Source organism: Polyodon spathula, chromosome 6, assembly GCF_017654505.1.
Source record: "Polyodon spathula isolate WHYD16114869_AA chromosome 6, ASM1765450v1, whole genome shotgun sequence".
In the NCBI taxonomy this organism is placed as follows: domain Eukaryota; kingdom Metazoa; phylum Chordata; class Actinopteri; order Acipenseriformes; family Polyodontidae; genus Polyodon; species Polyodon spathula.
In genome coordinates, this window is record NC_054539.1 from 58,256,343 (window position 1) to 58,282,496 (window position 26,154).

The window sequence follows — 26,154 nt, forward strand, 5'->3', positions numbered from 1 at the left end:
TCCTAAAAACAGCATGCATAAGTGACAGTGCAATTAATCATTTCCATTCACTATGCAAGTCATTCACGAATAAATTTAAGCTTCAGTTATTGATTAACAACACAGAGATCAGGGATAGTATGACTTGTAGAGGTTAATCTTGTCAAAACAGCACACTTTCATACATGGAGTCCCCTGAGCAAATGGTACTGTAAGGAAATTAGTGGTATATAAAATTCAAATCAATAATACATTTTATGTACACAGACCACCCATGCACTTTATTTTAAACAGTACACTAAAATCAGTACCATTTACAACTGTTTTTCAAGCGCAGTCTATTCTCCAAACCTCTCACTGAGCTGAACTAGACATTACATGAGCACAAGGGTACTCGGATTTAGCTGTTTTCAGGAAGGGAATTCAGTCTCTCAAGAAGTTGTTCAGCCTGTGAAGTAGACATAATAACACAGTTATTATTAACACTTCTTAATTTAAAAAATATATATTTGGATAAAAGTAATAATTGCTTAAAATGTTACAATAAAACCGGGACTGTATTTCATGTCACCTGTAGCTTTTGTGCTAGTAAACCGAGTTATGTTTGTTTAATTTGAGTACTTTCACATATTCAGGTCTCAATACAGCTGCTCCATAATTGCTAAACATTATTTTTCATGGAAAACACATCACTGCATTTTAATGTATGTAGTAATGTATTAAAAAGGAGGCAATAATTATAGAATTAAAGAGTGGTTGTACTAAGATCACTAAAACAGACCAGATCTCATGTACAGCTGGACCCTGTATTCTAACCTGACTGCACATTAGAAAAATGGACCAATATATGATTTGAACTCTCAATCTTCAGTATTAAAGCTTATTATTTTTCTGCATACTGTAGGTAAAAAGGACAGAGTTCTGGGATTAGCCCCACTGTTCTTCAACTAGTGCTCAAGGACCTTCAGCCATATATTGCATTGCATCCAGTACACTGAACATTTCATTACATGGTCCAGGTAACGTATTAACTGCAGTTACATTTTTTAAAGTGGTCACAGACGCCAACTGCAATGCCAACAACCTAGCGCTTCCATGCTAGGACACTGATTAAGTTTTCTGCACATTTAAACTTGTACTCTATAGATATTGTACTTACTGTAATAAACCAATAGGAATCGATCCGGTAAAACATTCTGGAGATGAATCCCATCTGACTGGCTGGTGCCAGCACATGCAGGTGCAGGTGAGCTATGGAACAGAATGGGGGCCAGTGGAAACCCAGCCTGAGAATAAACAGACAGCAAGAACAACATAGTATCTGCTTAAATGAACAGTGAAATTATTCTTTGATAACTACTGGTTGCTTTAAAAAAAAGTAACATTATATTTTTTAGCTGTTCTATCTATATTTTATTACATGACTACTAAAATAATAATAATACGACTAAACAACTACTATCACTGACATTTTCTAGAAGTGGTAGGTCTGTTATGGTTTCACTGTAGACACAATGTCTGTCCATGACCACAAACAGTGATACTATATATTAATGCGCTTCCTCAAACAAAATCTGCATTTCATTAACTTCAGCTCTGTTTTCACAGCCCTTACAATCATTGAGCATATTTTAATTTTTCTGGCCACTAACTTCAGACAATCATCTTACTGATTGGAGCTACCCTCATCACAGCATGAAACAAGATTGCTGGACCTGCTGGATATTGACAGCCTACACTTTACCACCCAACCTTCCTCTTACTGGAAATTGCAAGATTTACTAAGTGCCTTACCTAATGTCACTAAGATCAGTAATGTTGTTCTGCTGCAGCATTTTTTTTCCAACCTCCACCATCTTCTCCACTGTGCAAAAACATCAAAATCAAGCATGTTACCGAAATATTATAACACCTGTACAGCACGCCAGACGTACTTTTGTTTCAGATATACATCAATAACGGAATCTTTTGATGAGTTGTTTTGTTTATCAGAAAGAAAGAGCATCAAGCCCCTTGTCATGTTGCATTTATGATACTTTGAGAAGACATGGGTCAAACTAGCCAAAATACCCAAGACTGTCAACACGATCAGATGACTCGCCCTGCACTCTAAATGACAGTGCTTTTACTGGGCGAGTCACTGGGATCCCCCAATTGCAGGGATTTGAACTGAATGCAGCCAGCAGACACATACCTATTATCATTCTTACCTAATGGGATGTGCTCCTTTTTCAGACTTTTGCAGTTTCCCACATGGCTATTGGGAATCACAAGATAGTGCTGTGGCGCTCCTGGTTTAACATCTTTAAAACATGCCAGCTCTTCATCCTATAAGTGAACATGCAGATCTTTAAGGGGTTTTGTTTCATTAAACCTTGATTTGCAGTCCCTTAACATGTATTGTGATATTTCCAGTTCATCAAGTTAGCACATTATGCATGCAGGATACAGAATGTAAGCTTAATATTGTCTTAAAAATAAGGGGGACCACAGCTATGGTCTAGAAATGTTAACAATTAGTATAATACATTATATAATAAAGTACTCACTTAACAGAAACTGTACCAGGCTAACAATACATTACTTGTATTAGATTTGTTTCATTGACTTGACACATGCACACACACACACACTTGGAAAACATTGTTATATTCGTTATTACTTACACAATACATGAGTTCGGTGTCAATCTCCTTATGGACAATTTTACAGAAGACACATTTACCTTCGTACCCATCTCGATGACATGTGCTCTGGGCTAATGACTGGTCTGACACTGTACCCACACCCTCAGCTGCAGCCATCTCTCCTGACTGTAGAGAGGAAAGATAAACAAAGATGACTGAGAGAATCGATTCACAGGCTAAAAGACGATTCCAGACAAAATGAGCAAGTGAGGGCGGGGCGCAGCTCCAAATGAATATACATTCTCCAGGGTGCAACAGGTGATTGAAAATGGTTAGGTTTGAGTTCGAATCCTGTTTATGGCCATATTCGCAAGTGCCTTTTTTTTTTTATAGACAGAACTTTGAGCTCCGTCTGTTAGTTTCAGCAGCTCACCACTGGATTGGAGTGTAAACTAACACATTCGAAATGTATATCCACGCTGGTATAAACTGTAATATTCTATTTAAAAAAATATGTGGATCCCATATTTTTCCATTGTAAATGTCAGGAATGGCCAGCACTAGTCATAGTGGTCCATGAATACTGGATGAAACTGGTTTAAACAAAAAACAGTCCTTTAAAATGTTAAAGTCAAGTAACTTTTCACTACACTACGTTAATATGCTTGATCAAAACAAACAGTGAACCGAAACGTCATCTAAATCTGCACCCACTTTAAAAGCCTCTGCTGTTGTAGTGTCAAGGATAACAAAAAGAAGGATCCCATAATTCCGAGCGAGTTTACCCACAATTCTGTGATTTGTTTTCCTTTCTCCATTTTTATAGTAATTTTCATCAGAACAGAATCTTTGTATCATCCTTACAACTAATCCTTTAGGAATTGCTGTTTTAGTATGGATAGGATGTGCAGGTGACGTAAGTACTGATGCATATCACCAGGTTTCGAGTAAATATCTGTTTTAATAGAGCCTTGATCAAGTTATCTAAGAACCTATCGAAGAGCCACTAAAATGCTAGGGTGGGTATTATTTGCTACTTTATGAAACTGGAAAAGAGATTATTGTCCATGTGTCGATATTTCAAATATGTCATCCACATATCTTATGTATTTTAAGGTTCCATGTCTAGTTTACTCAATAACCTGGACGACTTGCCGTCACTGAAGGAACCATGAATTCTGCTCTGTATCAGAGAATTCTACAGGAGAATGTCAGGCCATCCGTCCGTGAGCTGAAGCTGAAGCGCAGCTGAGTTATGCAGCAAGACAATGATCCGAAACAAACAAGCAAGTCTACATCAGAACGGTTGAAGAACAGGAAATTTAAAGTTTTGGAATGGCCTAGTAAAATTCCACACCTACACCCCACTGAGAACTACACTCAATAACTACAGGAAGCGTTTGTTTGCAGTTATTGCTGCTAAAGGTGGCGTAACCAGTTATTGAGTCTAAGGGGGCGATTAATTTTTCACACTGGGGCATTGGGTGTTGCATAACTTTCTTTAATAAATAAAATATTTATCGAAATAAAAATAAGTATCGACATTTTGGGTTATTTGTTCACTCAGGGCCCCTTTTATCTAAAATTAGATTTTGGTTGAAGATATGATATCATTCAGTGTCAGAAATATAAAAAATACAGAAAATCATACGGGGCAAATACTTTTTAACGGCACTGTATGTGTGTGATTTTATATATATATATATATATATATATATATATATATATATATATATATATATATACACACACACACACACACACACATATACATACATACATATATACAGTTAGAAATCCAATATACCTGTACGTCTGTTCCAGTCGATAAACCAGCAATTGAGCAGGGGACCACAGTGAAGCTATACAGTTTCCCATTACAAAGGTCATCTGAATCTTGCCAGCATGTCACAACTAGTTCATATATGTAGTGGTGATCAGTTGTTGTGGCAAACTGGAGAGTTGTGTAAATGTGAAGTTTACAGCAGCACACTAATTTAACCATATATTGTGTGGTTTTGTCTGAAAATAAATTGTTATAGATATAGTTTTAAGTTACATTATTTATGCATTACAAAAAATGTTAAATACAGTAGTTAGTAAGATAGAAAACAGGTTTTGGTCAGTCACTGAATCCACAGTAGTCAACTTCATACAAACCAAATGTACTGCAAGTTGACGACATATGTGTTTATCTCTTGTATATAAAATAAAATAGTACCAAAAGTAAATTCCTTTTAGAAATAACCACAAGATGGTGCTGTGTAAATGTTTTTTTTTTTTTTTTTTTTTTTTTTTATTTTTTAAACACAGCAGTAATTATTTTCACTGACTGTGGTTCTCAAGAATCTGATGTTCTGGTTAGCAAAATGTGACTTCAGATGCTTCAGGAAACCATTACAGTGTAGTGTGAAATTTCTGTGAAGTTGTTGAAGCCATCAATTTTTTTATACTATATGAGCTTTGTTTTCACAATAGGCAAACTATACAATATTTAGGTTGCAAATTAACTGATAATATAATCACTAAATCATTTTGTGTGTACTTTGTAGTCGCAGACAAAAGTATTGTCACCCCTACGCTTATACCAGAAATCAAGGTAACTGATTAAGGACAAGCATTTAGGCAACTTTAACCACTTTTTAATAAACCAAAAAACAAAATACACAATTTCCAGTAATTTAACAAATAATCTTTATAAAAACATTTCATTTAAAGTATTCGTTCATGAGAAAAGTATTGGCACCCCTGCTTTAGTATTTTGTGTGTTCTCCTTTTGTTTTTATTATGGCTTTCAGACATTTATAATCGTTCTTAACCAGCATGTTTCATTCTGATGGTGAAATCTGGGCCCATTCTGTCATGCATACTTGAGCTCAGACAGATTAGATACACAATGCATGGCTACAGCTTTTTTCAGATAAGTCTAAAGCATTTCTATTGGACTGAGATCTGACGATTGCGAAGGCCATTCCAGAACTTTTATCTTCATTTTCTTTCCGAATTCCAGATGACTTAGCTGTATGCTTTGGGTCATTGTCATGTTGCAAGATAATGCCAATCAGCCTACAAGCAGATGGTGTCATTGTAGTTTGTTTTGATGCATGGCTGTATTCATTCAATCTTCAATCACACGAATGTCTCCAGTCCCTGAACTGCTAAAACACTCCCATCATGATCAAACCATCTCTATGTTTAACTATAAGTACAAGGTTTTCTTCATTGAAGACTTTCCCTTTTTTTTCTCCAAACGTGGTTCATCAATATTTGGGGACACTTTATATTTAGTTTCATTGAACCAGAGAATTTTGTTGAAGTATATTTATTTGATACTGTTCTGTAGCCATTTATTTTGTTGTTTGCTACAACTCCTTTTTTTTTTTTTTTTTGGCCAATGTGTGCTGTGTTTATTTCTGCCTTTTTCTGGCTATTGACTTTATAATGCAGCTTATTTACTATGTCATGGTTTTCAATCCATGAAAATATTTTTTAATTAGTTATATTACATTTTTACAGACTTTTAAGGTAAAGGTGCCAATACTGTTGTCATGAACAAATATTTAAAATTGCATTAAATGGTTGTATTTAAAATCTTATATTAAGTGTAGGTTGCAAATTGTTTTGTCTGTGACTTTTATAAAGAAAAAAGTGCAGTTCGTTTTACTTCTCAGAAGTATGTAATAAACAATACATAGTCTAGATATTAACACACAATTATTTATTGAAAACATTGCAACAGCCTTACAATAAATACAATCTTGATAAGACCACAGATAAAGGAATATATTTTTGGTTTCCCAAAGAACATAGTAAGGAATACTGTACTCAGTGTATTTTGTATATAGTGTGATTGTAATGCAACATGTATATATTTTAAATAAGACAGCAAAGCTTAGATCATTTTCTTTAACAGTTATACAACTTTTAAACAGATATCAGCTATTTTTATGACTAGGCACTAAAATAGTCGCTCTCACAAATGTGACGTGAAGTGTGACAGTAAGCATAAAACAGTCATCACCGCAAGTTAGTAACACTATACAACACAAAAGCTGTACTTCCTGGTGAACTAACAGATTTTTACAAATGTAACTTTTGCTGGAATTATTAATGTATTAACCAAGAAATACAAGACTATGTTGAAAATCTAAACCACTGAACTCTCACAAGTGTTTTCCCATACGGGTGATTTATTCTCCCAGAGGAGCTATACATGTGACAGAATTATAAAAGGGTATCAGGATCCGCCACTTTTTAGATCATTGCGACGGATCCAGTTTTCTCAAAACATTTCACTTAAGTTTTTTTTTCTTTTTTTTTTATGTTTCATATCGGAAACCAAACCAGAAGCAAAACCGAGACTGGCCTGCCAAATAACATCAGTCTTGTATGTCAATGGACAGCATTACTGCAAAAATAGTCAGATAATTGCAAGATGAAAGGTTTTAAGAGATTGCACTTATTGTAGTAAAATCATTGTTATAGTCTAAAGCTAACCAGCATTCACAGTTTTGGATGACCATCTATATTTTTTGTTTAATCCTCAGGCTGCCAGAAATGATTATTCAAATATTTTGATTGTGGACAATATCACTCCTAATCATTTTCTCGAAAGCAATGTGGCAAACATGCCACAACAAAGCATCAGCTCGGACTGGCTTTGTGAAAGTAGGCAACCCACAATCTCATAATTTACTGAAACAAGTTTTGTGTGCTTAAAGCATTACTGTCAGGTACTAAATTTTCTACAGTATGCATGTTCGAAATGTCTGTAATGACAGGAAAATACACCATCATCATAAAAATGCTACATATGAAATATTCAGTGCCAGAAAAGAGTGCCAATGAAAGAAAAAAAAAATATATATCCCTGAAAAAAATTAAGGAAACATCTAAACATTTTTAAAGAACAAAAAACAAACACTAAAAAAAATATATATATTCGGGCTGTCAAGCGATTAAAACAAATAATCGTGATTAATCTTGAGATTAAAAAATGTATCTCAGTTAATCTTGGTTTTAAATTGCTTATTTAATTTATACAATTGCTGCATCCATCTCATTTAAGTTTGTTTTATTAACAATGGTATTGTAATGTTTTCTGTTGTTTTGGCCAGGTTATAGTATTTGCACTGTTCAGATTATTTAATTGTTATTAGTGTAGCATTAACACAGCAAAAATGATTTGTTGGTACTCTGTTTTGCACTGCGCAGCTAATGTTACTGTAGCTTTAACTGGAAGACCTTATGCACTGTGATGTTGCTGCTGAACTGTGGGGAGTTTGGTGTTGCCTTGGGACAAGGGGAAGAGATCATTACCACAGGGTACTTTGAGCAAGTTTCATTGAGCTCTGTATTCTAATGATGTATCTAAAAGCAAATAACCTGTGCCAAGAAAATAAAGAATATTGAATAGAGAAATCTCATTTGGACATTGTTTATACCCTTATCGAACCCAGTCGGCTCTGAAGAGAACACAAACTTTACTGTCCTACACTATTATTATTATTATTATTATTATTATTATTATTATTATTATCATCCAAAAAACAACCCAGCATAAAAACCCTGTTTTCCTATTTGTAGATTATCTTTACAGTTATATTTATTTACAATCCAGCACTGTTGTTAAATTCTTTGAACCAACTGTTAAATATAATAGAGTGAGGTTAATTCCTCAACTTACTGCATTTACAATTACATTACAGTTTCGTTTACAGTTTCCTTTAGTCATAAAACGAATGTTTTTCACTGCCGTTTAAATAATAATAATAATAATAATAATAATATATAATAATAATAATATAACATTTTAATCTCTTTTGTTAACTTGAAATTGCCTAAATAAAACAACATTCACTGAGCAGCGGTTATATCCTCCATAATTGTAAACAATATTGTTTAAAAATAAATGTGGCTATTGAAATAAAACAAAGCTACAATGTTAACAGGTTGGCTGTCGGTAGCCAACCTGTTATAGTAATATCGTACTTATCTTTATTCATGGTTTTGCAGTGATCCTGAATTTCTAGAGTGCTCGAAACTGACGGGTTTCTTGTTGTTTTGTTGTTGTCTGTAGTAGAAAAACTACTAGTGTAGGAGTGTAGAACTTTTGAGAAGTGAAAGCATGTTTTAATATGCAGTTGATACAGCAGACTAGATGCACTTCTGTGATACTGAAACTCAGTGACAGATACAAGTAACCCTCTTTCTATCCAATGCACTGTCAGAAAGTATTTAAAAAAAATAAACGTCCCATTCACAAGTCCTTCAGTTTGAGTGCATTGCTACATAATGCCATTCCATGACATTAAAATGGTTCAGCAGGAAATTAATTACGGTATGCTAAGAGGGACAAAACATGAGTCCAATTTAACATGCGTTAAAAAAAATGTACCTCCCAAAAAATGAGTTAATCGCAGAAGTTAACTGTGATTAACTGACAGCCCTAATACATATATAAAAATATATAATCTTATTTTTTCAGAATGTTATATCTTCCCTTTTCGTAGTATTTTCATTTCACAAATTGGAAGCAAGAAATAAGTTTAGAACATGTGAACTGACAAACAAAAAGCAATGTATAAATGGAATGTGAAAATGTAAAATGCTCCTTGATGCAGAATTCACTTCCACAGTCCATTTCCTCAGAAGTACAGTAACACTATACACTGAAATGTGTCTTTCTGCTAATCTTTTTTTTCAGTGGTTTTGTGAGACCTCCCAAGAGACTTGTATTACGTTACACATGTAACGATCCTCATTACTAACTGTTCCTTATATGATCGCAAATGTGTTCTCACTTGAACAAAGGCAATGGAAGTAACTAGGAAGCAAATGTCTTTGTGTCCCTCACTAGCTTTTTGTAGTTCTGCTTTTGTAAAGCGGCTCACATTTGCCAGCATGCTGTGGCACAGACAGAGCTTACAAGCACTGCGTTTGGGGTCTAAGGCAGCCAGCATTGGGGATTACAATCAACCAGTGCACTCAAATGTTGAGTGGTCCCTTTCATGTAAACCATGTACATAACTAAGGCAGTTCATCCAGTGGTTTTCTTTGCTTGTTTATTCAAAGGCCCACACTTCAAGGTCCTGGACAATGAAGTCCTCTTTCTTTGATAGAGGTTCATTGCTGAAGGTTTCACAGGGGTAGCTGGAGCCGTGATACAAGTCTGAGTCCAGCCACAAACCAAAATATCCTCTGAAAAAAGATTTAGTAAACAAATTATTATACTATGTTATATAGGGAAACGAGACTGGATTTACACTAATTTAGTAATTATGTAATTGTTTGCACTAGTACAAACGTATTAGATCAGGGATGTCAACACATTTCATGTTAAAACAAAGCCTTAAAAACGTGTTCGAGTTGAACAATATAAAGAATATTCTTATAATACTGGTAAAAAACATATATTCACTTTACCAGTGAAAGCCTTAGGTGAAACTTTTGTCTAATTGAGTGGACAGTTTTTAATAGACAGTTTGAAGGTATGCATAAAAAAAACAAACAAAAAAAAAAAAAAAACTGATTTTTCTGGCAGTGGAAACACAATGCTTTTTCACACTCACCCTCCACCTCCCAGTTGTAGAGAATCTATATTTCCTTTGATGAAGTAAGAATTTTCTCCACTCCATCGGAAGACCTGTGAAAATAAAATATATATATAACATTCCCTATATCAGAATTTGATGATCTTAAACTGAAAACCCAGTATTTTACATCTGAAAAGCCAAGTCTGCTCACCTTAAACTCAGGGTTAAAAGAGTAGAAAAAGGTCTCCCCGGTGCCATAACAGTGATCACTAACTTTAAAAGGATGCGATGTTAATGCCCCAAAGACCTGCATCAAAGATGAAAACAAAAATGTAATTATTAAGCAATGATCTCAAACTGACAAGAGCTGGACTTCTTTAGAGCAATTACAGCACTAGGGAAAAACCCTGGACTGCATCAACCACCATAGGTTACCACAGGATTACCCCTAACAATGAGTGTTTAATGTGGATCCCCTTAGTTTTAGTTTGTTGTATTCTGAACTGAATCTATGTATGGTAACCTATGAATGTGCTGCAGCTGCTTTATGGCGACTCTCTTGAAGACTCTTCCCTAGACACATTTGTAAACAAGCTGGCTAACTGTTAAAACCATAAGGATAGATCCTCACCTGATTGTCCATATCTTTAATAACCAGAAGCACAGGACTGTCCAGATCTGCCATGTTGCGGTACAGGGTTTTCAAGCTGGTTCCATGCACTGCTGTACTGTATGCCAGTCTCCATGGATACCCCTGAGTCCTGGCAGGTAGATACTGTGCCAGCTGGGAAGCAAACACACTTCACTTGAGACAGATATTTATAATTTGTTACCACTAGATCACAATAAATACACAGACATATAATTGACATGTTATTAAAAATGCTGAGATTTACTTTAAACAACATTTTGTTACAAATACAACTGGTGGAGCGATATTAGGATTATATCCTTCTGGCTCCGCCAATCAGAGTGCAGATAATCTTTCCACTGAAGTATGTGTGTATATATATATATATATATATATATATATATATATATATATATATATATATATATATATATATATATATATATATATATATAATATATTATATATAAAGGGCAAAGTAAGGATTGCTTTGCAACTTCTCAGGACCTTTTCACTGTCTTTCTGTGTAAAATAAGTACTTAAACAAACAGCAGATTGGGTAAAAAAGGCGAATTAAACAAACACAAATTAAACAAACAAAACAAAACAAAAGTCTAACTCCTCCAAAGAGTCCTAACTAAACTTAAGTAAGTAAATGAAGTTCTAAACTATAACTGGACATCTAAGCCGTATACCAGTCCCCAAACAAAAGTCACAATACCTTTTCTTCCTTTCTTTCTTTGTAGGAATTTGATCCCTTCGGGTCTACATTCAAGCCAATGCCTCCACCCAGCTAACAGAACCTTTGTATACAGTTAGCCTTCACTGTACACAGATGTTTCTTGGCCAGCTGAGAATTCTGGGAAATGTAGTCTTGGTGTCCCTTTTAAACTACCAGGGACACCTTTTAAAACGATCTGGGACACAAACTACGATTTAGCCTTAACCCAACGTATCTTTCGCCTTTGCTCTCACTTTATTATAGTCTCCCTGGACCTCTCACTCACTTTCTCGATGAACTCTATGATCTCCTATCCTCCCTCCCCCCTCTCTGTCTACCCAAACTGTCCTGTTGGGTGATTTCAATGTCCTCCTCTCCAACCCCACCCACTCTGCCGGATTCCTTCCTCTCCTTCACTCCTTCAATTTCTCCCTCTCTCCATCCCCCCTACCCACAAAGCTGGCTGTCAACTGGGCCTCACCTTCTCCACGGCCTGCTGCTCCTCCACCCTCTCTGATCACTATTTCATATGTTTTTCTCTCCCCTCTCTCCCTGCTCCACCTACCCCCACTGTCACCTCCCGCTGTAACCTCCGCTCTCCCACCCCTCCTCCTCCGACCCCACCATCCCCTCATATATCTCTACCTGTCTGTCTGCTATCTCCTCCTGGATGCACTTGCATCACCTCAAACTCAGCCTCTCTAAATCTGACCTCCTTTTCTCCCCCCTCCTCTGATCTCTCTATCTCCATTCCTCTGGACACCACACTCTCTCCCTTGTCCCCAGCCAACCCTGGACCCCTCCTACTCCCAGCAAATCTCAACCCTAGCACGCACCTATCGTTTCTTCCTGAGGAACATACAAAGAATCTGACCCTTCCTCACCAACTACTCCCACCTAGACTACTGCAACTCCCTCCTGGCCGCCCTCCCTGCCCGTTCCAGCTCATCCAGAACTCCACTGCTCGTCTGGTGTTCTCTCTGCCTCACTTCTCACAAGCTACTCCACTGCTCCGCTTACTCCACTGGCTCCCGATCACCGCTCACATCCAGTTCAACACTCTTGTACTCGCCTACCGATGCCTTGACCAAACTGCACCCAGCTACCTCCAGACCCTCATCTCTCCCTACACCCCCACCCGACCTCTCCGCTCAGCCTGCACTAGAAGACTGGCTGTACCTCCTCTATGCTCCCCTGCCTCGTATATCGAGCTAGATATATATTATATAGATATATACATATATATATATATATTATATATCGCCGATATATGGTATATATAATATAGATATATATATATAGCCGCTATATAATACGGTAATGCATCACCGTATAGAAAAAAGGCATAATACCACAGTAGTGGCATCAAAAAGTGATAATTCCTCTAAAGGAAAATATCATTGAGCTTTGACCCATTCGACTCCGAGACCACCATTTTCAATTGAAACACAAAATGTCTAGTTTTAAATCGCTTGACAACACCCACAGTACAGAAAAGTTCATTAATGATCAACAAAATGAGAATACGTTATAAAAAATACATATGTAAACAAACAAACAAATAAATTAATTTATATCTACTCCTTGCGTCGGCGTACTGGCCACTCAAACTTTTATCTTACCTTAAACAATACCCTATTTTTTCAGATGTATTAGTTAAATAATTTACAGAAATAAAAAAAAAAAAAATTATAAAATTTAAAAATAAAACGTTTGTAAATCCCTACTGGCAAACTCTTTGCTGACAGACTTTACACTGTGAATTGTGTGCATTCCTGCTCATGCTGGGTTTACCTTTTCGATGTGTGGATCTTCTAAGAGCACACTATGATCCTTCAGGACAGGCAGCAGGTCTTCCAATACTTCGTCCTCCAAACTGCCAAAGCTCTGCCGTCTTCTCGCCTCATCGATAGTGATGATCTGTCAAAATCAATTCCAGTTACATGCATGTTGCTTGTTTATAAAGCTGATCATATCAGTTAACATGAATACTAAAACTGTCCTTACAGTAAACATCAACTCTCAATTACACTGTTGCTTCTTTTGGTACAGACTCTACCTATTTTCTTTAAGCTGTGAAAAGAAGACACAGTGTCTCATTGTGTCTAAAAAGTCCTATAGTTGCCCTAAATGTACTTTTTAGATTTTCTGACCCTACTAAAGAAAAGTAAACCATTGTCTAAATGCATTTAATACATATGAGGTGGAATTCTATAAACATTTATAAAAAAATAAATACAAAAAAAACCCACACCCACACACATTACAAAACTATAAAACTTTCCAAACATTTTTTTTTTTTTTTTTTTTTATAGGAAACAAATGGGGATTTTCACTTTGTTTTCTCTCTTGGATCTGTGCTGTGTTACTTCGCTGGTTTTGTTTATGATTGCTGACCAACCTCAAGTGCTTACGGCAAAAGAACTTATCCTAGCTGGTCTAAATTTGTAAACAACTTTTAACTGATGATTTTTTTTTTTTTACTTTTTAAAAATATTTTATTTTTTAACAGCATTAAAAATGTGTTTTTAAGAATCTTGGATATTTTTAGCATTATATATAAACAAAATAAAAACAGAATACAACTGAATGATTTCGGGTTTCAAAATCAGTTTAATCCACGGTTTAAAAAAATACTTTTCATTTATAATAACATTTTAGTAAAACTTTCCTTTACAGATTACTAAACATAATAACCCATACTTTTTTTTTTTTTTTTAAATAATAATAATACAAAAATGAAAAAAAAAAAACTGTCTTTACTAACCTCCACATAAGGCTCTTCATTGTCTTTGGCAAAGTACACAATTTTGATATTCAGCGGCATTGGAGGAACCCTCATTGCTAGGTTAAGTTTCAGTTTCTACTTTAACATTACTTCCACGTGCATTTATGATTTACACTCTCAAAGGCACACACTTTATAATGCCAGTGTTAAGCATGTTTCTGACATAGTGAATCTGATTGGCCCGTTCACTTCTCAGGAAAGTTTCATTTCTTTCAAAACAGAGTGCCACAGGAAGTAGCCTAACCAAACATGGAATGTACAGGAAACTGCTTAGTCTGACTATTCCACATAGTACCATTCGTTCTTTGTCTTCTACATTTATATACAGTGCAGAGATTTACATTTGCTTTTTAAACATCATTATATCACGATATAAAAAGAAAAGACTGGTTTAGTGTATTTAAGCTTTTTATTCTTAGGCATCTTCTGCACATTTAATATATTTTAACAATGCAGCGGATCAGAATATTTTTAGTACCATCACAGACTGTAAACAATTTTATCAAATATTTGTGTATTTACTTGACTATTATTAAATCAAATGTTCTATCTTTATCCTTAAAGCAATCACTGTGTGCAATTACTTTAATGCCAACATTGCATAAAATGCTAAAAAAGATATGTTAATCAAAATTGTTGACATATACTGAGAATTAAACAAAAACAAGTATACATATTCCTGTATCAGTTTATTGGAGTTTTTAGTGGTTTTTTGTCTTTTACTATAAGTGTGATATGCAGTTAAGTGGATTTAGCATTTGAACCTGTAAACAAGTCTGCAATGTTGAGAGTTCATGACCCATAAAACATTGTGTCTGCTATCCATTTGGACAGTCTTTGCTTAGACAGGGCTTGACCATGGGACATGCCTGCACTGGGCACAGCATATGGATCTGTCGCTCCCTGCCAGACTGGAAAGGTGGATGGAAAGCCTCCAATTCCACAGACGGATTGACATGAAATGCAGAGATCGTCTTTTGCAAAAAGGCAGGATTGGTATGGAAATTAACCTTTATCCTGGCCTCTGTAAAAATGAATCAGGCTTTTGCGACGGAGAATGCTGCATCTAACTCACCCGCTGCTTTGCAGAGGTAACAGCAAGCAAGAAAGCCGTTTTGAATGCTATTGTAGTTACCTAGCCATGCAATGAACGCCCCGGCTGAATAGGTTCTTTTGCGGATCATGGGGCAGGGGGCAGGTGGCTCCAAACAAGCCCGCAGTAATTCAGCGAGAACAGTTCCTTGGAGGGAAACAGCTGTCCAGATCTTTTCCATGTGCTCCGAGTCTGCTAATCGCCTAATATACAGACTGGATGGGTCAATAACCGAGCGGAACCGGTTCGGTATGGACCAGTGACCTTGGCTGGAACTGTGTCGATACCGGTTTGGTGTATTTAACACCAGGTCAGTACTGGTTTAGAACCTGGTCAGCACCAGGCTGGTTGGGTGGCTTTGGCACCGTTCGGAACCCGGGTCTGTGACTTTAGCACTGGGTCGTTACAGAGTCGGTACTGGGACGGTATCGGGTTGATACTGTTTTGGTGACTTTAGCACTGAAGTCTGCTTGTTAGAATGGACTAACAGACTTCAAGCTGGTGCTGCTAAAAAGCTGTCACCAAAAATTTTAAAATTGCAAGCAATCACAACCGAAGCAAGTATCTTGGTCCTGCGCAGTGCTGCTGAGCCCAGCAGCTGCTCCTGCTGCGTGTGCACCACACTGCAGACAGGCCTGTGCGTAGTTTCTGTAAAAACAGAAAAAACACACAGGAGAAAGACTTTCTCAACAAAAAACAGTAATGAAACAATTACATGAATAATATAAAATGTCTCATATAGTGCTACAAAAGCCGAACCTATGTAGCCCGAGGGGAGAGCACATAAATCTGACAACTTATGTTACTGGATCCCTGGGAAGGAGGAGGAGGGACTCGAGCGGCTGGCTTCACACGGGGCACGAGACCGCAGTGGGACGTAACTTGTGTAAAACACAAAAAATACTAAATGTATACAGATAGATGCAACAAAGTACTTATCTGAACAAGGCTCTCCAATCAGATCAGTCTTGAAAGGAAAAATGGCGCAGAGATCTGTGAGCACAGTCCTTTTGACACCTCGGGGGTGGAGTCATTACTGCATCACAGGCTCAGTGAGTAGCTTTGCTATAATTTTCAGGATTCAGGTCTTTAGGAGGTAAATACCCATTCGGTAATGGTTACATTTCGTACTTAAAAGGGAAGCTCACCTCCCAGCTTTTGGGAACTGTATCACTGAAGAAGTTGTCAATCATATTAAGCTCTTCCTTCTCCACAACGACGAAGCCTTGCTCCTTGGCATCTTTGCCATAGACCTCCGGTGACCATTGCACAAAGGCGGCATACAGGTGATCCACCCTGGAAGGCAATGAGACAGTGATCACTGTTAATTACTACAAATATAGTTATCTACTAGCTACTATATACAAGTAAAGCCAAAAAGTCTAGATGAACCCACTATCCTTATATTGTTTACTGGCCCACTATAAATGGGAAACACTTCCCTTCCCCACCAGCAGGTGAACACCCTTGGAGCCACAGAAGCAGCTACGTCCCACTTTGTGAATATGTGGGATTTCCTTTTTCTGACATAGCAATTGATGTTTATGCTTCTTACCATCTTCTGCACGCCTGCACACAATCCTTAGCAGTTCATGAAACTTTTTAAAACTGTTTTAAGAGAGGATCGTTTAGATTATTTTTCAAAGCAAAGCACCATCTAAGCCTAAATGTCTATAAACAAAAAAGAGTGCTTAAAAACTGTTGTTAAAGTTTTGTGAATTACATAACAGAGGGAATGATAAAAAAAAAAGTGGTGTTTGTACTTACTACGTGCTTTAATAATAACTAATGCATGACAAATACTGCAGAGAGTCATGATAATTGCATAATAAGCAAGGTACATGACAGGTTCAAAATATTGCTACAAAATGAAGAGTTTATCAGCTTATGACAGGTTCAAAATATTTCTACAAAATGAAGAGTTTATCAGCTTATAACCAAATGCAATCCAAATCATCTGTAGGAGGCAAGCAGTGGATGACACAAGTTTGTTGAAGGTACAAAATCAAGGCAGGTATCATGTTCCCCAAGTTTGCAGACAGACAGACAGGCAGACAGACTGATGGATACTATCTGGTACGCGGGTCCCATATATAGAAAAAGGTAGTCTTTATTCAAGCAGATATCTGGAGATACAACACTTCACAGGAAATCTGTTAATGCTTCTCTAACAGGTACACACTTAAACAATGACAGATATACAACGTATCAGAAGAGGGACTGAACTATTCAGGAAATAAAAGCGTGCCAGCCCCCTTTAGTGATCCTATGGCAAGCTCTGTAAGATGCTAACATTTCCTCTCTCGCTGCGGTTTGCAGCTCTTACAAAACAAACTGCGATACAATGCGAAACTGTAAACAGAATTCACCGCCAACCCTTCACCATATTCAGTTACAAAACAACCAACTGCAGCATGAAAGCACCCCACAACATTTAATATCTTTAAAAATATTTAGGTCCTTCAAGAACTTAAAAAAAAAAAAAAGAAAAAAAAAAAGTCAGACACGGCCGACGCTCTGTGTCCTGCTGTTACGACGATGCAATAATTTCGCGCAATATGAAAAATGGGAAAACAAGCATAAATCAGTTTTTATATTTTAAACTGAAAAGTTGGAAAATAAAAAATGGATCGATTTTTGTTTTTATGAAAAACCGAAATAGAAAAACTAGTCATTTTCTGGTTTTTAGAATGTAAAAATCGATTGGCTGGAATGGACCACACACACACACACACATTTTATTTTATATATACACACACACACACACACACACACACACATATATAAATTCATCTTCACTCCTTGCAAGTTGCAGGGGTGTGCACCATCCAGGAGATGACTAGCTTGCAGTGTGGGGGAGTAAAGTTATTGGGAATCCTGAGCACCTCAGAGCAAACATACAGTAAAGACATACAAATAATAAATAAACAGTAACAGAATGCTGAGTATATGTATGGTAATACTCCTTTATATAGAGCACTAAAGTAGATATAATATTCTCAAACCATCAAAACAACCATCAACCAAAAAATAATAAAACAACAATAGCTTTAGGTACTTACGCTTCAACACTGTAGGTAGCACCCATCTTTCTGCAGCACTATTGAAGGCTTCCTTACTGTAAGCATTACAAGTTATAAGTGTCCTGCACCAGTTAAATTTGAATGGTAGCTTGCTTCTTCAATGTAGTTTTATAGTGAGGCTTTTCAGCTAAGATAAGCTCTTTGTTTAAAATGATCAAAGGTCTCCCCAGATGTAGAATAAAAGCCATTTGATAATCAAGAGTTTTGCTTGAGCTAATTATTAACTTGAGTTAACTGGCACTGATAGAAAGTCTTCAGCATTTTGCGTGTCTGATCACATAGATATGTCAGTTGCCAGGATATTTTACAGCTGAACCAGATGCAACACTTAAATTGTATTTTGTGCATGCATGGATAGATTTACATGATTTAAAAAAAAAAATGCAACAAATATTGGTAAGATGGTGGCGTATTTTTATTTACGGATTTCATAGCATGTTGTTATTTTACTAGCTTAATGGCCCTGACAATCTGACATTCAGCTCTAACCACTAGGGTGTATGTTCAGGGGTTATATTTATGGATACAACAGCAGTGCCATCATTTACAGTAATGAGGAAAGAAAAAGAAAAACACATTTCTCAAGCTGGCATCTGTCAAAGTTAATCAAGCCTAGACCTGTTTGACTTGAGTTCAGTAAATACAGAAAGAGAAAGAAAAGTGTTATCCTATGGGCGCACAACTGAAACAAAGTACGATTACTTAAATTCCAACACAGTGACAATTAGGTCCTACATTAATACATTAATATAACGTGCAGTGCCATCATCTGGTACTATACCTTTTTTTTCAATAATTGTGACAGATTTTGACTTCATTTTTTTTCATCTTCTCTTACAGCAGTATTATCATTGCACTATATTCTCATGTTATCTGCGATTGAATATTTTTATTGTATAATAAGTCTTAGAACATTAGGTTATTATCATAACCCTGGTTCCATAAAATACAAATGTAACCATTATCCAATGGGTATTGACCTCCTAAAAGACCTGAAACCTGAATAATACCCCTTCACACACAAATGCCACTACTGAGTCGTATCAGATACATTTCAAATTTTATCTTAAATACCCATTCACACAGCACGAAACTGCACAATCTATGTCGTATAATACCATCATAAGCCTTTCGCAAAATTGATCATGCGAGTACTGGCTGGATTTTGTTTGCTTTTAATTTTCAGTTATATTATACAATGTAACAACCTGTTAAGTGTCAAATTGCAGGAGCTTCAGGCACAATGTAAGTCACACATTTTACTGCAAAGGCGGCAATATAATATATTTAAAACAAAGAGAGCAGCTGATGTATTTGGTGATGTATTTTGCAACCAAGCACTCAAGACTTTCGGAAAGTAAGTGGAAAAGCATTTCCGCATGGGGAGAGAAACATCTGAATACCTGGCTGAACAACTGCATCCGCTGTACAGTCACGTGGGATGTTGACTTTCAATCCACGGCCACTATAGCGCTTCAGTACTGGTGTCACAGGAAATAAGTTAGTTGGGAAATAAGTTAGCATTTGCCTTTTTGAGCCTTTCTACGCATGCAAGAATCTTAAGAGATTAAAGGCAAGGTTAACGTCGACTTTCTGTCTGTGAACTTTTATTCAGAACAGACTGTTATTGCTTTCTCAAAAAAATATAAAATACAAATGGCGTCCTGTAATTTTCGATGAATTGCCACACAGAACCTTGCCTTTAAGTTGTAAGTTCTGCCTTTAAGGGTCGACTGAGAAGCCGCCCTTAACAAGTTCCAAAACCAGGGTTTTGAGGATTCATGACATTATCTGTAGAATCTAGTAAAGGTATGGGGAGTAGCCCACACCGGTTCATTGCAAATGTCTTTGACAGATGCACCCTGGAATAAAGCCCACAAAGTTGCCGTGCATCTGGTGGAGCTGACTGACCTGTTACACGACTCCTATGAAAGGCAATGAGAAAAGACATAACAAGCCTTGTATTTTGGTTTCCAATTCCTGACCAGAAATACCCAACAATAAATAAGGTGATCAGACGTCTCACTTTTGGAACACCGGTCCTAGTGTCATATTTTCATGCAGGCTGCTGTGTTACTACCATGTCTAACTTATTACAGTACAATGACACTTGATGTGACTAAAGGGAGGGTTGAACAACCAGTAGCATTGAAAAGCAGCTATACAGCGCGTGCAAACCTGGAGAATTACTGAACAGTCTACGTTCATGTTTGCAACTAATCACAGAGAATTGCAGGTGGGTTTATCCACTGACTAAAACTCACTAGCGGCTATCCTTGTTTGAATCATCACTCTTGCTGCCTGAAGAGGTTAGAGTACTGTAGTCTTAACAATAATGACTCATACTGGTACCATTGCATTGTGTTGGAATTATTCTCTTCAAAACAGCCCATCACAACAATAGGAGGGGCTGTAAAATATTTGTAAACATATTTTCTATTGAAATAAATCTATATTCATTTTCAGTTCACCACAGGTACACTCTAAGAAATGCATGTTAGTGAATAATACAAAGTAAATTATAAACTAGTTATTTTCTCATTTGTGAAATTCATGTTGAAAACATTGTTTAAAAGTTTCAGAACATTTTCTATTTCTTTAAGAATGCATTTTCTCTTGTTTTAGCAATAATGAAAAGCAATAGTTTCAGGTCTTCAGGTGCCCATTTAATTTCTTAAAAAACACATTACGTTGATAGCAGAGTAATGTATGTGATACAAATATAATACAGAGACTCCCCCCTGTATATTGCAATTCTGCTACTTTCATGCACAGAATGATATGATGACCCCCCCCCCCCCCCCCTTGACACTACAGTTGACTCAAAAAAAAAAAAAAAAAAAAAAAAAAAAACTCCAGTCAAGATCAGCAAAGAAATTAGCCTTCATAAAATGTGTAGTTATCTAATTTAGATTGTCAGAAGACACTTTCTCATGTTCATGGAATAGGCAGGAAATTTCATCATGCAATTAACAAGTTTTTAACAGGTTCCTTTACATTTCAAGTGATACCCGTCAGCTACAATATGTTAAAAGGGTTTGCCTACGTGGATTACTACTTACCATACTTACTAACTACTTCAAAAGAGAATTTGTGTTTCTGTAATCAGGGCAGCTTCTAAAAAAACTCAGAAAAGCTGATTAGTGGGCTTTATTTATTGCACACAGTCAAAAGATAGGATATTTACCACATTTCATCACCTTTACTAGTAATTGTTTAAAAGTAGAAAGTGGTTGAAAATAACTCCTGGTATCTATTAATCACAGCAAACGAATGATTCAAGCAGAAACTGCAACAGAAAAAAAAATATACAGAACAAATACCATGTCATATTAAATGTTAAGAAATTAAATATTTTGGAAAAAAAAAGATTCTATGAAGTAACCATTTAATAAATAGAAATACTGAGATATGTAATGTTTTCAAACAGGTTGGACACTGGAGGATAGCATAGAGTTAGAGCGAGATGGAAAATGGAAATCAAAGAGAGAAGATGCAGTTTCTTAGGCAGAAAAGGGACTAGATTTGCAGCAGTAATCAGCAATAAAATAGAATCTCAGAATTTTATATTACTGAATAACTACTGTGCAATGTAATAACTATACTTGTTGTGTAGAAATGAAATTACAAAAGACTTCAAGATCATTTATTCACGAAAAAAAGTAAAAAGTTTTGAAAGTACAATATTCCAATCTAAATATCACCATGAGTCTCTGCATTCACTTTCAATACGATATTAGATCAAACACTGCCAAAGTGAAAATAAAAAAGCCAGAGCTCCTCTGTAGCTTGGGAGTTGGAAGTTACTCACACTATTTCCATACTGCCCCAGTTTAAGGACTTCAAAATCTGGTCACCTTAATAGTAAAGGATGCTGCTTTGAAGGTCTTTTCATTATCTGGATCCACATATTGCTGTAAAAGTGCTTCTTCCCTCAATGCAGCACATGAAATCCGTGCATGGCAGTACTTTGACTGATTCACACCTACATCAGTTATTAAGACTGGCAGACAGTGACACATTGCCATAGTTCACAAATACTGTGAAGGAGAAAAATAAGACTCAGCTATCCCATTAAACAAGGATGCATTTGTACATTCAAATAACATACGGTTGTTATTTGAACGTGTTCGGCATTTGTAAAGGACCATTGCCAAACTGGAGAAATATGTTTGGGTATGTCCAGCCCTTGAGAACTTTTATTTGTTTTCGGCCTGCATAAATAATGTTCTTGAGTACCCCTGCTCTAATTATATGTACAAATGTTTCTGTGACATATATGCATGTACAGTAATGAAAGATTGGCCAGGAACCCTTATACCCACCAATTCTGGTTCTCTCAATAACTTGCTGCAGAATTCTCAGTCTGATACATTGTTTCAAATGAAACAAACCAATGTGCTTGCTGTTCACACCTATCTGCGAGGAAAGGAACTGAGTTTGAATGAGAGCAAAAGTTATTATTATTTTTTATTTTTTTTTGTCCTTTTTGATATTTTTTTCAGGACCGAGTTCATTTGTGCTCACAATGCAGTTTGCAGGTCCAAAATAAATCTGTTATACAATCGAGGGTCGCAATATAGCAAGAGACCCATAGCAAAACAAATTGGCTAAATGTGACAATGTTGCCCACCCTTGTAGGTAAATCGGTGTTATATGTTGCGTGCTGTGTGTTAATGTTGGTGTATAGTCATTGCTACATGGGATATAAATGGCTCTGTGGAACACGAGTTGTTTAAAATGTATATTTGTATTTAGGCACGAGGATTGCACAGAACTTCACGTGCAGGTAAAATGTAATTATATGCGAGCATGGGGAATTGCACTTTATTAATTCACGTGCAGTTGTACCGCGACTCCAGTTGAATGATTGATTAGCAATCGAGTCTCGGTACAGCTGCATAAAAGCAGCATATTTTCACCCACTCGGGGTTGTGTGTTCGGTGAGTGGAGAATGGGATTGGAGATGGAGGTAATAATCAAAGTAATAGTTAAAATATCAGCTCACCGTGTTTATCTGTGTAGTCCGTTTTGTTTGTCTATTTATTTTGGCGAAAGTGCCGTGTCCTGTGTTTTGTTTGTCTTTACGACCTTTTATTTTCTGTCTGTTCATTATTAAATGCTGAGCGAAACCAATCGTTCAGCTCCACCCAACTCCACCTCTCTGTTGTTTATTTCCTGGTTCCTGTTTCTGGTCTGACGTCACCCACTACAGCCGTCTTCGTGACATTAACAAATAAATACTGTACAATCACTCCCTCGTTTTATTTGGTGCGTCACGGTCCATTATAAATCCTCTACGCAACCTGACTTTTCAAATTTTTCGCATAAAAAGCAGCATACCGTTTTAATTTGTACCGCAGAGGGTAATTAACAGTAACAGTCAAAAGTTTGAGTACACCTGCTTGAAACCAGATTTTTCATGATTATCTATGCTTTTAACTGTATAAACTTGTCTATAAACACTTAATATTTCATTATATGATATGTGTACTTACATAAGCTAATAATCATAAGTGAATTGCATTAAAAAATTTAATTTTTAAATACAAATGTAAATCTTGTCAATTTCAATGAAATAGTCACCCAAAGCAAGGGGATTTCAGTCTGTAGCCCAAGTCAGTTAAAAGTCTGAAAAGTGTATAACACAGTGTTAGAACACTGGCCTAAGTATAAAAATGTCTTTGTTAGATGTTCTCCGAGTTAACTAGCATGTTACCTAATTAACCTTTTGTCACCAATTATTGTTAACAGGTGTGGGTCCATGATTACTATAAATATAGGTAGCATAGGCACAAGTTTGTCATTCCTGAATGTAAGGGAGCAGAAAATGGCAAAATACGCTCAGTTTAGCAAAGAAAAAAGACAGTATATAATTACTTTAAGAAATGAAGGTCAATCTTTAAAACAAATCGCAAGAACTTTGCAAGTGTCTGTAACTGCTGTGGCCAAGACAATCAAACAATTTGAAGAAACTGGCACTCATGAGAACCGAACAAGGTCAGGCAGGCCAAGGGTGACCTCAGAATCAGAGAACAAGTTAATTCGAGTCACAAGTCTGCGAAACTGGCGATTAACTGCCCCTCAAATACAAGCTCAGCTAAATGCTACTAGAAGTACAGATGTTTCACCATCAACTGTTCAGAGGAGATTGCGTGAAGCTGGCCTAACCGGAAGAATTGCTGCAAAGAAACCATTGTTACGAGTGCAGAATAGGAGGAAGAGACTTGCCTCGGCCAAAAAACACAGAAACTGGATGTTTGAGGAGTGGAAGTCGGTCTTATGGACCGATGAGTCAAAATTTGAAATATTTGGGTCCAACCGCTGAGTATTTGTAAGACGCAGAGAGTGTGAGCGCATGAGTTCTTGATGTGTGGTTCCTACTGTCAAGCATGGAAGAGGCAGTGTCATGGTCTGGGGTTGCTTTGCTGGTGACAGAGTTGGTGATCTTTATCAAGTCCATGGCAAGCTCAACCAGCATGGCTATCATAGCATACTTCAGAGGCATGCCATTCCATCAGGATTACGGCTAGTTGGGCAGTCCTTCATTCTTCAGCAAGATAATGACCTGAAACACACCTCAAAGTTGTGCAAGAACTATCTGGCAAAGAAAGAAAGTGAAGGACAACTCAATCTAATGAAGTGGCCTGCCCAGTCTCCAGACCTCAATCCCATAGAACTTGTATGGGACAAACTGGACAGAAGAGTCAAAACAAAGCTACCCACAAGTGCCCTACATCTCTGGGAATGGCTGCAGAAGAGCTGGGAAGACATGTTGGGTGATTTCCTGCTGAAACTTGTTAACCGAATGCCTCGTGTTTGTGAGGCTATTAAGGTTATTAAGGCAAAGGGTGGCTATTTTGAGGAATCCAAGATTTAGAGACAATTTTCAATTTTCTTGAATATTGCTTTGATACTCCTTATGCTTTGCTTTGTATATTGTAACAAGTGTTTTCATTTTCAAGTATTTACAGAAACGTATACGACGTAAAACGTTGTCAATTATGAAAAAACACTAGTTTCCAGCAAGTGTACTCAAACTTTTGACTGGTACTGTATATGTATATATATATATATATATATATATATATATATATATATATATATATATATATATATATACACACACACACACACACACACACACACACACTAGGAAAGCTGGGACGATTAATTTTACTGTTTCCAATCGTGACAAAAAATTAAGGCTAAAAACCGTGACATCTCAATTTTCACAGGCTATCTGGTAACCCTAATGTAGTTGCCCAAGTAATGTTTTGTTTTTTGCTCTACTTGTTTCCTCAGATTATGAACTAAATTGTGAACTCCTAATCAGGTTACCTTCTATAGTTAGTTTCCTATGTGCAAAATGACCGGGTCCAGCTGTTGTTCACATTGAGGTTTAGCACGCGAACCAGATCGGTTGCCAAATGGACTGAGACCACCTGCACTCAGTACGGTTTGTTTCCCAAGCAGACTTTGTTGTTCACATTTCACACCAAAATGTACAGAGTGCGGATCAAACCCTAAATGGACCCAATGTGAACACAGCCTAACTTTACTAAAAAGTTTCTTCCCCTTTTAGCATTTACAACACAACAGGTACAGTAGGGAAGCAGCTCACTGGTTAACAAATTAACCCAGCTAAAAGTTACATAATTATCAACCAAACTACAGAATACCTATATGCCTACCCA

The 26,154-nt window shown here is 36.7% G+C and overlaps 2 protein-coding genes across 10 annotated transcripts in view; both read right to left on the reverse strand.

Moving 5' to 3' along the window:
• Positions 1-232: 232 nt before the first annotated feature.
• Positions 233-4,826, reverse strand: LOC121317396 (histidine triad nucleotide-binding protein 3-like). Of its 2 annotated transcripts, none has more exons than XM_041253279.1 (6): positions 4,414-4,826; positions 2,646-2,792; positions 2,190-2,307; positions 1,774-1,843; positions 1,139-1,265; positions 233-427 (listed from the first exon to the last, which is right to left on the reverse strand). In XM_041253279.1, exons 1-6 carry the CDS (start codon positions 4,609-4,611, stop codon positions 380-382), a joined length of 708 nt encoding a protein of 235 aa, XP_041109213.1. In that variant the 5' UTR covers positions 4,612-4,826; the 3' UTR covers positions 233-379. The 2 variants fall into 2 exon arrangements, with proteins under 2 accessions (XP_041109213.1, XP_041109214.1); XM_041253280.1 differs by lacking the exon at positions 4,414-4,826 and adding an exon at positions 3,321-3,356.
• A 3,988-nt stretch (positions 4,827-8,814) lies between these two features.
• The window catches only part of LOC121317398 (nuclear receptor coactivator 7-like), a 41,263-nt gene continuing 23,923 nt past the window's right edge, over positions 8,815-26,154 (reverse strand). For 6 of the 8 annotated variants that reach the window (XM_041253284.1, XM_041253287.1, XM_041253286.1 and 3 more), the window contains 6 exons: positions 16,523-16,670; positions 13,288-13,413; positions 10,773-10,925; positions 10,353-10,448; positions 10,178-10,251; positions 8,815-9,806 (listed from right to left, as the gene is read on the reverse strand). In XM_041253284.1, coding sequence (XP_041109218.1) covers positions 9,671-9,806; positions 10,178-10,251; positions 10,353-10,448; positions 10,773-10,925; positions 13,288-13,413; positions 16,523-16,670 — 733 coding nt within the window. In that variant the 3' untranslated portion in view covers positions 8,815-9,670. The other 2 variants (XM_041253289.1, XM_041253290.1) reach the window with 2 other exon arrangements.